A 15116-nucleotide genomic window follows, 5' to 3' on the forward strand; every position below is an offset into this window, starting at 1 on the left:
TAGGTCTACTTCAATTAGGTTCGTGTTGGTGAGGAGCATCAACGGAGGATTTGGACAGGACAAACGTAATGCAGCACTGCCTCCTAGAGCTGCACGGCCTAGTTTTTCATCCGGGAGGGTCCATAATTGGTCAGCGACAATTAGCGGCATGAGTGGGGCGACAGGGACCGCTGGCGCTGAGGTGACGGCGAGCGAGCAGGATGACTGACATCGACGGATACGTCTGTAATGGCGCGGGTCGGCATATGGGCGAGGAGACCGGGAAAAGGTGCTCGAATACGGTGACGTGGCCAATGCGGAGGCAACGGAAGCAAATGGCTTGTCGTCCGGAGTTCTCTACTCGGTAGGGTTACGGTATCTGGGAGGGGAATAAAGATTGCCGTGAGGCATAGCAGTTGGCACCAGTCGCGCTTCAGGTTGGGAGACGGAACAGGCAGCAGGAAAATCTAGGTTTGCAAATTCTTGCCGCACAACTGCCTGAATGAGAGAGATCGCTGGGGCTGGTTGGTTAATGGTGGGGTCAAGGGGGCGTTGGTGGAACGGCGCAAGACTTGTGGCTTAGAGCTCGGGGCGAACAATACGCGTGACGTGCTGCTTTGAAGGTGGTGAAGCGGTAAAATCGACGCAAGACGACATCGCAGCCGTGTTAGGGAGCCGGGAGAACTGTGGAATGACGTGGTGGCTTTTCGTGAGCTGAAAGCGGTGGTATTCCTCGCAGGAGTAGAAGCAGACAAGGTGTCGTCACCGGGAGCCATGACCGAAAGCAGGACGGTGCGGCCGCTGCGGAGCTCCGTGGCGAGGATGGGGAATGGCAAAAATGTTATGCAAACGAAGGATTAAAAGTGGAGACTGCATACACAATATAGTTACAAGAGATAATGCAGTGCTGGCCAGTTCAGCCGACAGCTCGAGAGCCAGAGAGCGGTCTTCCCCCTCTTTTCTTGAGTGATGGCGCCCTAGCGCCTCGTTCACACAATCAAATTCCATATGCGTGTAGCTATATCATCGGTTGCACTGGCTGGTTGCTTCCTTTTCTGTGCATGGACTGATTCAGTGGTCCTAAACTGATTAAATGTCGATACAAATCTGGTGCGAGCTGGCACACGACAGCCAGGATGTTGGACAGCACACAGCATCGATGCCAGCTGCGCGTTCTTTTGCACACTCACGTAAGCCAGCACAATGTCCACTTTCTCAGCAACAGAGTACTGGATTTGTCTGGCGTGGCTATTTGCACAATATTAGCGCTGCGGTGTTGAAACCTTGATCCTCAAAAGGGACGAGATCACGCCAGTGGTAATGCAATAGCTATGTCGCGCGCGCACCTCAAAAACAAGCACTCTAAAGGGAAACGTCAACGCTTTTGTAAAGCTGGCACTACAAGCCGCAAGAACTAAGCGCATGTAGCCACTGCCACGAAAGTCCTCCGTGCTCCGCAAACGAACCTTTCCTTTGTTTCATGCGGTTCCTAACATGCAGCGATTATAAACGAACAGCACATGAACCTAACGAATAAATGAACAGATAGTGACGCGTCACGTCTAGCTTGTCAGGTAGCCACGTCAGATGTGGTTGAGACAAAGACAACAAAAAGCAAACCTGTTGGCAACGACTGCCAGAACTCCCAAAACGGGTGACTGTGCAGTGGGCGATGGCTAGCCTCTTTCTTGCACCTACCAACAAAAGAAAAGATAATGCCAGCCATTGTCTAAGCTGAGCGTTGAAGCTCCCTAGCCTGGGAAATCATCACAGACATTCTGAATTGAAGCTGCTGTCACCGCAACGCGTCATCAGTGGACATTACGTTTGTACTAGCTTTCCGGCGCACAACGTTCACCGCGTTTCGGGTTCGTACGGCAAAAAGTTTTTTATTTTTGCGGGCTCCAGGGCGCTACAGAGCGACTTTTTCGTTGCTTTAAAAACTGACACGGCATCATCGTGTCCGTGGCTACAAACTCGCCATTGGCAATAACTGCTAAACGCCGCTAAATAAAATGCTTGTTAGACAATTTTAGGTAAATAACTATGTAATTCGCATGTTTCTTATAATTTCTTATGTCCGTCGAACCTGAAAGCTTCCTGCTTCAGAGAATTCCTATTTTTCTTGAAAAACCTACCTTTACGATTTTTTGAAAATGTTCACTGAAACACCCTGTATCTGTACTTGCTTTGTACACAGTAAAATATACTCGTTGCATAATTTATCGCTCAGCCAGACAGTCATGCCTGTCGCAATCAGATGGAGTTCATAATCAAGGTCTACACCTACCAACCGGTGCCTATAGGACATCGCCTATTACCAGTTTCTACTCTCGAGAGTAATGAGCAGAGATATATTCAAATGTGCAAACATGTATTCCTGCGGCAAACTGCACCAAACACGGAAAATTCGTTATCCTTAAAAGAGTACACCCGTTTAAGTTCCTCGCCCTACGCAACTCCGCCTCCTGCACAGTTTCTCGTAATTTTCACGCTTCTAGTCTCATTAGAAAGTGGTTGTGCCGGTGAATCATCAGTTTTGCAAACGCCAAATATGTCCTTTCAACCTCAAATGCTCGTTGGAGATAGGAGAGGAAGCTGGGTTGGAACTTTTTGACGCACCAGTGTGTTAGTTTTTCACTAGATTTACAAGCCATAGAGGCTTGAAGTACGTGCTTGAAATAGTGGAAAACTTTGCTTCTGATAGATGCTTTGCTTCTGAAGATTCTGATAAATGTACTTTGTTAAATCACCAAAAGTCATAGAAATCCGTGGATGTCTTCAAACACTTCAGCTTCTCTCACTTAGTACTTTTATAACTTTCTGAAAAATAATTTATACAAGTGGGCTTGATAAACAGTCATTAAGCATTCAGATGCAGAAATATTGAGTAAATCAAAAAGCACAACTAGGCTTCATTTGTTCCACCATGCCTAAATCACCCTCAAAACCTCCCAAACGCAAAAAAGAAAGCCAATCATTAGCTTTAGTATCTGCGTTCTTTTTTTGCATTTCTTAATACTATCTTTGTTTCATTTGTGCAGCATCCAGGCCTTCTATTTCTCCATCAACAGCCAACAGTGACAATTCACAGCAGGGACGCCTCCAACAAGACCATTTCTGTGACTATGAGGCTCGTAAACTGATTAGTCTGGAAGCACATGCCAGGGTCTGTACTGGCAAGCGTCTGTTTAAGTGCGATTTGTGCCATAAGAGCTTCTCAAAAAGAGACCACCTGAAAAGCCATCTGCGCACCCACACAGGTGATAAGCCATGGCAGTGCCCTTCATGCCCTCAAAGGTTCTCGCATAAGTCCAGCATGAAAGACCACCTGCGCACCCACACAGGCGAGAAGCCATTTCAATGCCCTTCATGCCCTCAAAGCTTCTCCCATAAGTCCAGCATGAAAAACCACTTGCGTACCCACACAGGTGAAAAACCATGGCAGTGTGCTTCATGCCTTCAGAGCTTCTCACATAGGTCCAGCATGAAAGCCCACCTGCGCACCCACACAGGCGAGAAGCCATTTCAATGCCCTTCATGCCTTCAGAGCTTTGCAGTAAAGACCAACCTGAAAGTCCACCTGCGCACGCACACAGGCGAGAAGCCATTTCAGTGCCCTTCATGCCTTCACAGCTTCTCGCGAAAGACTGACTTGAAAACTCACCTGCGTACCCACACGGGTGAGAAGCCATTTCAGTGCCCTTCATGCCCTCGGAGCTTCGCAGTAAAGAGCCACATGAAAGTTCACCTACGCACCCACACAGGTGAGAAGCCATTTCAATGCCCTTCATGCCCTCAAAGTTTCTCGCATAAGTCCAGCCTGAAAGACCACCTACGCACCCACACAGGCGAGAAGCCATTTCAATGCCCTTCATGCCCTCAAAGCTTCTCACATAAGTCCAGCATGAAAAACCACTTGCGCACCCACATAGGTTAGAAGCTGGGGCGGTATCCTTCATGCCGTCGGAGCTGCTCGTATAAGTCCAGCATGAAAGACCACCTGTGAAACCACACAAATGAGAAGCCATTTCAATGCCCTCTATGTTCTCAGAGCTTCTCACAAAAGCCAGACCTGAAAGACCACCTGCGCGACCACACAGGAGAGAAGCCATTTCAGGGGCCTTAATGCCCTCAAAGCTTCTCGCATAAGTCCAGCATGAAGGAGCTCCCATGCAGGCAAGAAGCCATTTCATTGCCCTTCATGCTCTCGGAGCTTCTCATGCAAGTCCAACATGAAGGAACAACTGCACACCCATGCAGGCGAGAAGCCATTTCATTGCCCTTCATACACTTGGAAATTCTCGCCAAAGAATGCCGTGAAGTAAAACTGACCATTCATTCAGGTGACCGACCTTACTGTTCTGCCACCTGCTCCAAGTACTTTGCACTTTCTGATTACTTAAGTTAGAAATCTATAGCTATGGAGAATGCTACAGGGTGTTCTGCTGCATCAAGTAGCACAAGTGTCCCTATGTGCTCTTAAAAAGGCCCTAGAATGATTTCTTTGTGTCACCATATTTGCTCTAGATTTATTCGCAGCATGTCATAGGACAAACAGCAACAGAAATGAAAATCGACCCATACAAACGCGTTATCGCTCATAAAGAAATTCAAGATATAAAAGGAAAGCAAGAGTTAAGCTCAATCTCCACTGGAATTTTAGCTGCTCTTAATTCCACATTTCACTTTGCTATGACTTCATGTGGTGACGTCAATGAATAGCAGCAGGACACTAGCAAATGTCGGCGCACCACAGTTGCCAAGTCTGCTCAGCCATGGCATACCCATTGCCTCCACGATCTGGTGACTCAACACAGATGGCATACATCCCACAATAGAACAGACGGATGCCATTGTAGCCACGCCACAACCAGAGAACAAGCAGCAGCTTCATTCTTTGCTTGGAACTGTAAACTACTACAGTAAATTCCTGCCTCTAGTGTCTGTGGTGGCCCATCCCTTGTTACAAGACATGGGCGTTGACAAATGCCCACCAAAGATCCTTTTATGACATCAAAGCTGTCACAGTGTCAACAGAGGTTCAACAGAACAGCACTGTGACACATCTTGCCAACAAAGAAGGAAAAGTTTATTGCTGGAAAATATGACAGCCCCACGCTGACGAATGCAGCTACATATAGTTATGACCACTTCAGCTGCCAGCAAAAATGTGGCGGTGGTGTAGCACTGCGAAAAGGCGATCGCTACCGCGAACGGTGGGAGGTGGCGCTGACATCAAGGCACACAAACGTGCTTATGTTCACCCGTGCATGCGCCTCAGAAAATCTAATTATCTCACTTGTGCAGCAGCGTTTGTTGCTGCTCGAACGTTTGATGCAGAAGGATGCGGGCAATTGATGACTTCTACCTCGACCAACAGTGTGTTAGTTTTTCACTAGATTTACAAGCCATAGAGGCTTGAAGTACGTGCTTGAAATAGTGGAAAACTTTGCTCAATCGAAAGATTCTGATAAATGTACTTTGTTAAATCACCAAAAAAGCTACATGAATTTCAGTGGCACTGTGATAGGGTAACATAAATATTTTGTTACATTGCTGGTTTTTTAAATTGAGATTTGTTATTTCGAGGTGTGTTTGTATTCCCATTGTTATTCAGAGCTTTAGAATGTGTGATGTTACTTTTATTGGCTGTACATTTGTGAATTTTTCTTACATCTATATGACTAATTCTTTCCGGATTATTCTTTTCTTTTTTTACATATGAACATATTTTGTTAGGCTCATGTATTCATTGCCTCTAGGTTCTATGTATGGTGTTATCCCGGAGGCTCTTATATTGTTGTATTTATACTTCTTTTTTTTTTCACAAATAGGTACTTGTTTACAGCAATTGATTGTTTATAGAATTTACTTGGCATCAGAGCACCAAATAAATGCCTTTGTTTAATGAGTGTTCATTGTCTGTTTTTGCTATTTTAGTACTCTCATGACAGCATGCAGTGCAGTGATTTTAGCATTTTATTGTATTGGGGCTCCAAGAGAAGTTAAGTGATGGCCTGCAGGTAAGCCCAGTGGGGGGGAAGAAAAAGAGATATGAGCCGCACACCGATTTGTGAGAGTGAGGATGATGTGCTAGTGCTAGTGTGCTCCGAGTATATTGTTTTATGCAAAAATTGCTGACATGCTAGTCTGAGAAGTGCTGCATCAAGCATTGGTGTGCGCTATTTCGCCTTCCATTTCAATCTTACTGCCTGTAAACATCTTACCAGTGCACCAGTATAAAGGGTTAAGCATTGTTCCTTAAAATGCTCATGAGCACTTGTCATGATCAATTACCAATATAAGTGGTTTTGCTGAGAATACTGGCCATACAAGCATAATTAAACAACGAGGAATGTGGGTGGGAACCCTCTATTTACAGCAGACTTTTTTTGATGAACTGCTCTTATACTGCTAACTCTGCGCTTTTAATAAAAGTACACTGCTCTGCTTCTTCACTCCATGCCAAGTGCAAGTATCCTGTACAAGGAAGTTGTACCGAGACATGGGATGTTCAGTCTGTGAAAATAAAAAAAGATTTTGAAACAGTAACGTGTGAAAAAAGCTCACAAGAAAATAAACACGGTACAAGAGCTAATCCAGTAAATAAGAATTATCTTTGAGAGCAAAAATGGCACAGTTTCGATGGCACAGGGAAAAAAGCCTTATTGCTCCAGGTATTTTGTAAGAAAAGAGAAAGCGCATGTGTTCTGTCTCATTTTGTGTGTGTTACCTTTTCAAATGCAAAAAGATGCTGTTTTAATGTGCCCAACTGTCTTTACATATCCATTTCTCTGCTCTCGCACCATAATGCATACAGTTAAAGGCTGTAGTAATGCATAGTTTGAATGAACTTTGCCTTCTAGATTTGATTGGCGCAGCTCGCTGCGTGCTTTTCCGAGCACTGATTGGTGTGTGCCTGCTTTCAACAGATCGCTCGCTGCAAGAGGGCGTCGGTTAGTGCGGAAGTGTACTGTAGATTTTCTACAGGAAATATACGGAGAAAATAAAGTCAAAATAATATGGGAAGGAACTCGGGGGTACGACAACTGTCGAGGTACACAAAGGATTAAGGCAAGGTTGTATATGATAAGCATAGAAAGAAGGTTACAACGAAACATTCTAGGGTATAATCTGTTGTACAGATTAGGCGAAAAGGTTGTTGAGCCACGACTACCGGGTTTAATGTATGCGAACGATATTGTACTGTTAGCAGATAGCCAGGAAGATTTGCAAACTCTGGTTAATTACTGTGGAGATGGAGACAAATTAGGTTTCGGATTTAGTACAGCTAATTCCGGTGGGATGTTTTTCAACAATACAACTGATCAGGAGCTTATAATAAAAGGCCATGAAATACCCCGAGTGGCCGAATACAAATATCTCGGGGGTATGGATAAACAAAGGGCAGATGTACACGGAAAAGCACTAACAGTCTCTCATAGCAAAAAGGGCGAAGAGATGCCGGGATAATTAAACATAGGGCATTGTGGGGGGTACAACAGGTATGAGGTACTGAGAGGTATTTGGAAGGGACTAATGGTGCCGGGGCTTACTTTCGGGAATGCGGTCCTGTGTTTAAGGGCAGAGGTTCAGTCGAGACTAGAAGTAAATCAGAGAGCTGTGGGAAGGTTAGCACTAGGTGCCCACGGGAAAACCACAAACGAAGCAGTACAGGGAGATATGGGCTGGGCATCGTTCGAAGCAGGGGAAGCTCAGAGTAAAATCCTATACGAAAAACGTCTGAGGAAATTGGATGATAACAGGTGGGCAGCTAAGGTGTTTAAATACCTATACAGAAAGAGCATTGACTCACAATGGTGGAAAAGAACTAGGAAGCTAACCAGTAAGTATGGCAGACACGAGGACGAAGAAAAACGGAGTATTAAACGACAGGTTAAAAATGCGGAAGGTAAAAATTGGATAAATTCAATGGAAAAGAAGCATAGTGTGAAACTATATCGATACTGGAAAGAGCAGATCAGGAAGGAAGCGTTTTATGATAACTCAAGAGGCAGTGCCCTACTCTTTGAAGCAGGACGTCTCAGAACGCGAAGCTATAAAAAGAAATTTAATGAAGAAGACAGATGTACTGTGTGTCTTCTTCATTAAATATCGATTCAATATTATCTCTGATACAAGGTTCAGAGATAATAGTCATGTAAATAAATATGTGGTGGAAATTAGCAGAAGGCGAACGGAGGATTGGTGGCTCAAAATCAGAGAGGTGACATAAGGTTAAAAGGGTAGGAAGACGTATTTAAAGAAAATTGAGAATTTCAATAACACACAACACAGATAATAAAAATAAAAGGCAAAATAAAAGTTGAGCACGGTGGCAACTGCCATCACCCCGTTTCAAAGGGGATGCTCCTACCCTCCATCCATCCATCCGTGTAGGGAAGTGTTGTGCCGTGTATGTAAGCGTGGCACAGCAATGCCGGAAAACATTCATGCAAAAGCAAAGGGTCAGAGAACTACGCTTTATTTTACTTTGTGATGTACCTTCACACTGAGTAGCACCGAACGATGGCTTCTAACAAGCACAGGAAAGGCTTCATACATGGTAGCGCCGAGCGATGGTTTCTAACAAACGCAGAAATGAGTCTTTGCAGCGCTTCTGGCCATTGACTGCCACTGCAGCCATGTCATAGAATAAAGAACCAACATTAGAGAACAGAAACTGTACCTTCCGCAGTGGTACAGTGAACTAGTCAGAGTTTCCTACAAATTTTTGTAGGAAACTCTGACTAGTTCACTGTACCTCTGTAAACTCTATGAAACTAGTATTCTAGTACACTGTAGCAGTGGTACGAAAATAAGCAGCGGCTGCACATGAAACTTACCTAGGTGGACGCCAGATGATGCTGCTCAATCCGGAAGCGGATTGCAAGAGCTTGGTAGTGCAACCCACCGCCCTGTTCCAAAGGGGACGCTCATAACATCCATCCACCCATCTAGCGGAAGAGCACTTTTTTTAGAGCAAAATCCAATATGGCCACTTTTTGCTGGTTGCGTACGCTGGTACGCGCTATGCTTGCCCTGCTGGCTATACAGCATGCCTCAATGCCTTGGCTGCCGCGTGGCTGGTGCGTTCTAGTAGCCAGGAGACCAAAGAGCCTCTACTGATGCCCATACAAACAAGCCACAAGTGAGTCAACAGAACGTGCGACTTTATTGGCAGAAGACAAGCAGTGTACATTCTCGTGCAATAGCAGAAATAAAATTTGCATGTCGAGTTGCAGATTGGACAGAGTGTCCCACCTGTTCGCAGCGACAGTTGCTGCTAAAAATGAGCAACTTCCATTGCGAAGCAATCTGGTGACGTAGGCATCTGCTGCCGCAGCGTACACGGTGACATGGACTACCCCAAATTTTAGCCATTCACTCTTTTCCAACCTGCACGTTTCTTTTCTTTCGGGGGCCGCTAATGTGTAGCTCACACTTGGTGTCTCACATTGTGTCAATAAAGACAAGTCGCTTTCGTGGGCATCGCCTTCAGCTACATTTGCGAGCCTTTCCAGCCATGTTGCTGTCAACTTCATACGCATCGGACTATGTAAGCACGTATGTTGATGTCTGTTCATGCCTAATCGCGGCCGAGAAAGGCAAGAGGCACAATTTGCCCATGGCTGCAGCAGGAAAGGGCGAACAGGGAGCACAAATTGGGGTGCATGAAAATTGGGAGTCTATGTCGCTGTGCAGGCTGCTGGAGCGAATGCATACTTTGAGAGACTGCTTCCCAATGCAACTGACCGGGCCACCACATTCGAGAAGCATAACACGGCGACCATAACCAAGTGAGATAACAGCGAAATTAAACAGCGATCAATCACTGCATAGGATTCAGGCACTACATTATACATTGGCTACGAATCGTATGGCAACAGTGAGCATTCGCGTACACGGGTCTCTTACGGTACGTTCAGCCACCTAGCTACAGGCAGAATGCTTGCCTTCGTCGCATGTGGTGGTCTGGTAACGAGCAACCACCAGCAGCACAAACAGATTGGACAGAGTGTCGCACCTGTTTGAACCGACAGTTGCCGTTGCATTGTGAAGCCATCACGTGATGCAGGCATCTGCTGCCGCAACCAACACAGCGACATGGACACCCGGTATTTTAGCATTAACTCCTTTCCAACCTGCACGTTTGTTTCCTTTTGGGGGGCCACTAACATGTGCCTCGCACTTGGTGCCCCACTTTGTCTCAATATGGACAAATCGGTTCCATGGGCATCACCTTCGACAGTCAATTTTACGGGCCTTTTTACCCATGCGGCTATCAACTTCATATACTTGGAACCATGTAAGCACATATACTGGTCTCCGTTATGAGCTAATCATGGCCGAGGTAGGCCACAACCACAATTTGCCCATGGCTGCAGCAGGAAAGAACAAACGGAGAGCACCAGTTACAGTGCATGTATGCTGGGAGTCTATGTTGCTGTGCGGACTGCAGGAGCAGATGCTTACCAACGCAACTGACCAGGCAGATTGGTCAGTTGCGGCCCTGGTCAGTTGCCGCCCTGTTCCAAAGGGGACGCTCATAACATCCATCCACCCATCTAGCGGAAGAGCACTTTTTTTTAGAGCAAAATCCAATATGGCCACATTTTGCTGGTTGCGTACACTGGTACGCGCTATGCTTGCCCTGCCGGCTATACAGCATGCCTCAATGCCTCACACACAGATGCACGCATGCCTCACACCCAGATAAGAGAAACGTAACACTGCAACCACCACCACGTGGGGCAGCAAGACCAGCTTCTGCAATCAATCACTTCAGTGTCGCTTGCACAAAGACCCAGGCTATGGAGGAAGAATAGCAATCATCAACGAGACAAGGAATATGGAAAATGAGAAAGCTTGCATTCAAGAAAGAAGCCACTCTGCTCTGCAAGCATTGAAGGCTAAAAACATCAAGAAAAGTAAAATGGTGCATAGCACATGGTGCGTGGGTTAATGCAAGACGCATGCCAATGCTGCATCAGCTGTTTCAGGAGAGGAATTGTGCATGACAACATACTCTAGAAGATACTGCTACAGAGATGGTATGCTACCAGACAGTGACTGTTACAATGGGCAATGAAAAATCTTGCACGTATAGAAAGGAAATTACACTTGGCACAAATGGAGTTGACAAATGGACAAACTGACGGAACTTTTCTGGCCAGTGTCGTCGGTGCTTGGTCAGAAGTTGCAGGTGCATCGGATCACGAAGAATTTCTAGAAAGTCCTTTTTGAGTTACCTGGATGACTCGGCCAAATGTCTGTGCTGGTGGATTGGTGGCTGAAGGTCTTTTCAGTTTTGACACAGTCCTCTAGAGACTTGATATCCAAATTCTTGTTTGTGCTTCTTTGTTCATTGTGTAAAAGCCTTGCAACCCTTCCTGTTGGTGTAGATGGGAGCTTTTGTGATGACCAAGATGTGCTTGGCATAGACTCTGTTCGGGCAGAACGGTGACACATGAGATACAGCAGATTAGCCAAATGCATGCAGTGTTTTCTTTTATGTTCGAACCTATTATACTGAACCATAAATTTGAAGAAACATTCATATCTGCTGCAAACAAATGACATGTATCTCAAGACAAGCAAGCCAATACAGCATATATCAAGCATTATTTATTTCTGAACCAGGTGTTGTTTACCTTGTAGTAGCAGCCAAAGTCCACACAATGGCCTTGTAGCAGGCAGCAGCTTTTGTTTAGTGCGTGGAGTGTGTTGCTTTATACTGGGTCCGCCTTCATTACTGCATGTCTGTAACAGAAATTTTGACCGCATCAGAAATTGAATAAGCACAATTTTTCAATATAAAATGCAAGAAGGTGCGACATATACATTGTAATGGTTTGCGACTACAGAACACGTGCAGATGTACACTGTTCTAGGGTGCTTTATCAGCATGGTAAATAAAAATTGTTACCCTCCGTAAAATCGATGTCTGCCTAACTACAATGCATGTCAACAGCTTAAGTATTATTAAGGTCACCAATGAGTACATTTGTGCGCAGGTTTATACACTAGAACAGACCACACTGCTGGTTTCACAAGCAAATGAGACATGAAGCTATTAGAAATGATGCATTTTTTTTTCTGCGTGAACGTGATGCACCGGTTCGCTACTGCAAAAATAAATGTCCTGAGGTTAACCAAACTGAACAGCAAGAACATTTAGAACCAACAGGTACAAAATAAGGGTGATTTATCATGCGTGCAACTGTTTGATACATTAAATTCAGTACTTTAGCTTCAGTTTATCAAAGGGTTATTCGGTGCTGTGAACAAAAAAAGTTCCCGGCGGACTCGAAAAAAAAAAAAGGATATTGATAAGGCTACTCAGTCACCCATGGACAATGAGATGAAAAATGTGACGCGCGTTCTGATACCGCTTTCTCTTTCGTGGATATGTTTATAATGATGGCATCGCAATTGAAAGTTTTTTATTTAGGAAACAGCAACGGAGGGTCCTGACTGCCCATATGTAATGCAGCCTCTGGTTCGTTAACTTCCCTCCGCCTGTAAGTTAACGAGACGAATACATTACATAGCTATTGAAGCAGCGATGTTAAACGACTCACCGGTATTGCTGTCCCCAGTTGCAGCAGGACCCGGCTCCCATTTCCATGCAGACTTGTTCCACATGACTCACGACTGAAACCTAGCTTTCGGGCTTACACCCCAAGTTAAATAACGCGAGATATCGAAACGAAATAAACAGGTTTTAGCATAAAATAACCAACCGACGTACAAACCGAAGAATCTGTACCTGCAGTGCACGCGAACTTACCGGTAAAAATTTGAAATTGTGGCCAGAGGTCACGTGGGAAGTCGATGATGCTGAACACAACTATGTGTTTAAAATGGTAAAAAACTACAAAGTTAGTAAAAAAAGTACAATGTAAAAATAGGAAAAATATTTTTTTACTTTTTGTCATGTAATAAAAACGCTTCGTTTATTGTTGAAGAAAGTTTGTAGGTTAAAAATTGCGCTTACTACGGCGCCTCTAGCGGGAGATAATGTGCTCACGAGGGAACCTTTTTAATTGGTCTACTATGGCCATTTCTTTAGCGGCGCCGCGCGGTTGATTTTTTTTCGTTCTCTGTCGCAATTTCTTGAAGTTGAGAGTGTTCGGGTCGTATCACCACCATTGTGGAACGTAGAGTTTCCTTTCTCCAATGTGCTACCGCAACGCATCCGGAAAAAAGGTGAGAAAGGCACGTTCACACTGAAAGCGGAGCGTCTAAGCGGACAAGCGGATTTTCAAAGCGGCGAGCGCCCGCCATGCTCAGATTGTTGCCACCATGCTCCATGCTCAGATTTTTATTTTGCCTTTTATTTTTTCTGTGTTGTGTGTTATTGAATTTCTCGATTTTCTTTAAATACGTCTTCCTACCTTTTTAACCTTATGTCACCCCTCTGCTTTTGAGCCACCAATCCTCCAATCGCCTTTTGCTAATTTCCACCGCACATTTATTTACATGACTATTGTCAGGATTGGGGGCTCAATCCCTTCGTCCGTGGTCCTTTGCCAAGATTGGAGTACGGCATGAATTCGAAGGTAGCTGGCCCATGCCGTCGTCCAACTTATTTACGCTGAGATCGTTGATGAAGTGAAGAACTGCTTCTCATCGAGAACGAGGAAAAAGGGGTTTATTTACAGAAAATTAACTCAGTCTAACATGACTGTTTGAGAAAAATAGTATTAGTCCAACAGGACTGCATGAGAGAAGTGAACCAGTCTAACATGACTGCTCAAGAGAAGTGTGTCCAACAATCGCACAACCACAGTTTTTATACACTCGATCCGCTGGTCCTACGACGCGGCGGCTGTTCGTTTACACACCACCAACTCGCAGCTGCTCTGAAGACCAGTTTTCAGACACAAAGGCACACACATTCCGAAGCCCAAGCGACGGCGTTGAAGGTGGTGCCGTTCCGGAAAATCGACGCCGGTCCTACGACGCGGCGGCTGTTCGTTTACACACCACCAACTCGCAGCTGCTCTGAAGACCAGTTTTCAGACACAAAGGCACACACATTCCGAAGCCCAAGCGACGGCGTTGAAGGTGGTGCCGTTCCGGAAAATCGACGCCGGTCCTACGACGCGGCGGCTGTTCGTTTACACACCACCAAACTCGTCTTGTCACAATGTCGAAGCGGGCTGGAGGAAGGCGGCGGATTCCAGCGCAAAGGTCGCTTCTTTGAACGCCTCGCAGCTGCAGCGGCGGAGAGCGGGAGGTGCGCGTCTTGCACCCCTTGTCGTAATCGGGTGGCAAGGTGACAATCTTGTTGTGCAACCCGCCGTTCTTTACAGCGCCTCCATGGCCCCAAAAGTCTCGACTGTCTAGCGCTGACAACCGCTAGGCAGGAAGAGAACGGCTGCTGGTCAGGGGGGGATTGATGTCTTGGCTCGCAGCGACCACTTGTGCATTGATGTCACCGCCCCAAAACATCCAACAAGGACAGGCAACTGCAAAATGAACCCCACAACACGGCTCTGCGCCGAGATGACGTGCATTGGCTCTCACTTTAGACTCGCTAGGCTTCAAAAAAAAACAACAACAACATAAGTGCAGAAACAAAAAAAATGCTGCATTTCACTATGCCAATTTCTGAAGCAAATTCCTGCTGACAAATTCAGCAATCATGGAGGGAATCCTGCTAAATGAGAGGGGATCTTCTTCGCTTAATAAAATTAACACTAGTAACCCTAAAATTTAGGCGGGACCCTCAAACGCAGAATTCAAATTAGCCTGCTCAAACCATCCGCATTGCTATGCAACTTTCCCTTCTTATATCTAACGGAGAAGTTGTACTCTTGGAGAGTGAGGCTCCATCGGAGCAAGCGGCCGTTTTTGTGTGACATTTGATTGAGCCACATCAGAGGACAGTGGTCGGTCTCGAAGATGAACTTCGCTCCGTACAAATAACACGACAACTTCTGGGCGGCCCAAACCAAACAAGCGCATTCCTTCTCTGAAGCGCTGTAGGCTTCCTCTCTTACATTTAGTTTACGGCTGGCGTAGAGGATAGGATGCTCCTCGTTATCGTCGCCGACTTGACTAAGTACCACGCCCATACCTCTGTCGCTTGCGTCGCATTGAACTATGAATTCCTTTGTGTAGTC

The 15116-nt window shown here is 45.6% G+C and overlaps 2 protein-coding genes and 1 long non-coding RNA gene across 7 annotated transcripts in view; 2 read left to right on the forward strand and 1 right to left on the reverse strand.

Moving 5' to 3' along the window:
• LOC135913743 (oocyte zinc finger protein XlCOF6-like) overlaps positions 1–5896 on the forward strand; it is a 63339-nt gene extending 57443 nt beyond the window's left edge. For all 3 annotated transcript variants that reach the window (XM_070523848.1, XM_070523849.1, XM_070523853.1), the window contains one exon: positions 3024–5896. In XM_070523848.1, coding sequence (XP_070379949.1) covers positions 3024–3919 — 896 coding nt within the window. In that variant the 3' untranslated portion in view covers positions 3920–5896. The remainder of the gene's footprint in view (positions 1–3023) is intronic.
• Positions 5897–9138: 3242 nt separating this feature from the next.
• LOC135913745 (uncharacterized) lies at positions 9139–12771 on the reverse strand. Its single transcript, XR_010568100.1, has 3 exons — positions 12567–12771; positions 11637–11745; positions 9139–11429 (listed from the first exon to the last, which is right to left on the reverse strand). It is a non-coding gene; the product is annotated as an uncharacterized lncRNA (long non-coding RNA).
• A 253-nt stretch (positions 12772–13024) lies between these two features.
• The window catches only part of LOC139048914 (gastrula zinc finger protein XlCGF57.1-like), a 74905-nt gene continuing 72813 nt past the window's right edge, over positions 13025–15116 (forward strand). The window contains exon 1 of one of the 3 annotated variants that reach the window (XM_070523864.1): positions 13025–13194. The gene's annotated coding sequence lies outside the window, so the exon portion shown is untranslated. The remainder of the gene's footprint in view (positions 13195–15116) is intronic. The other 2 variants (XM_070523861.1, XM_070523863.1) reach the window with 2 other exon arrangements.

The sequence above is a fragment of the Dermacentor albipictus genome, chromosome 8, assembly GCF_038994185.2.
Source record: "Dermacentor albipictus isolate Rhodes 1998 colony chromosome 8, USDA_Dalb.pri_finalv2, whole genome shotgun sequence".
In the NCBI taxonomy this organism is placed as follows: Eukaryota; Metazoa; Arthropoda; class Arachnida; order Ixodida; family Ixodidae; genus Dermacentor; species Dermacentor albipictus.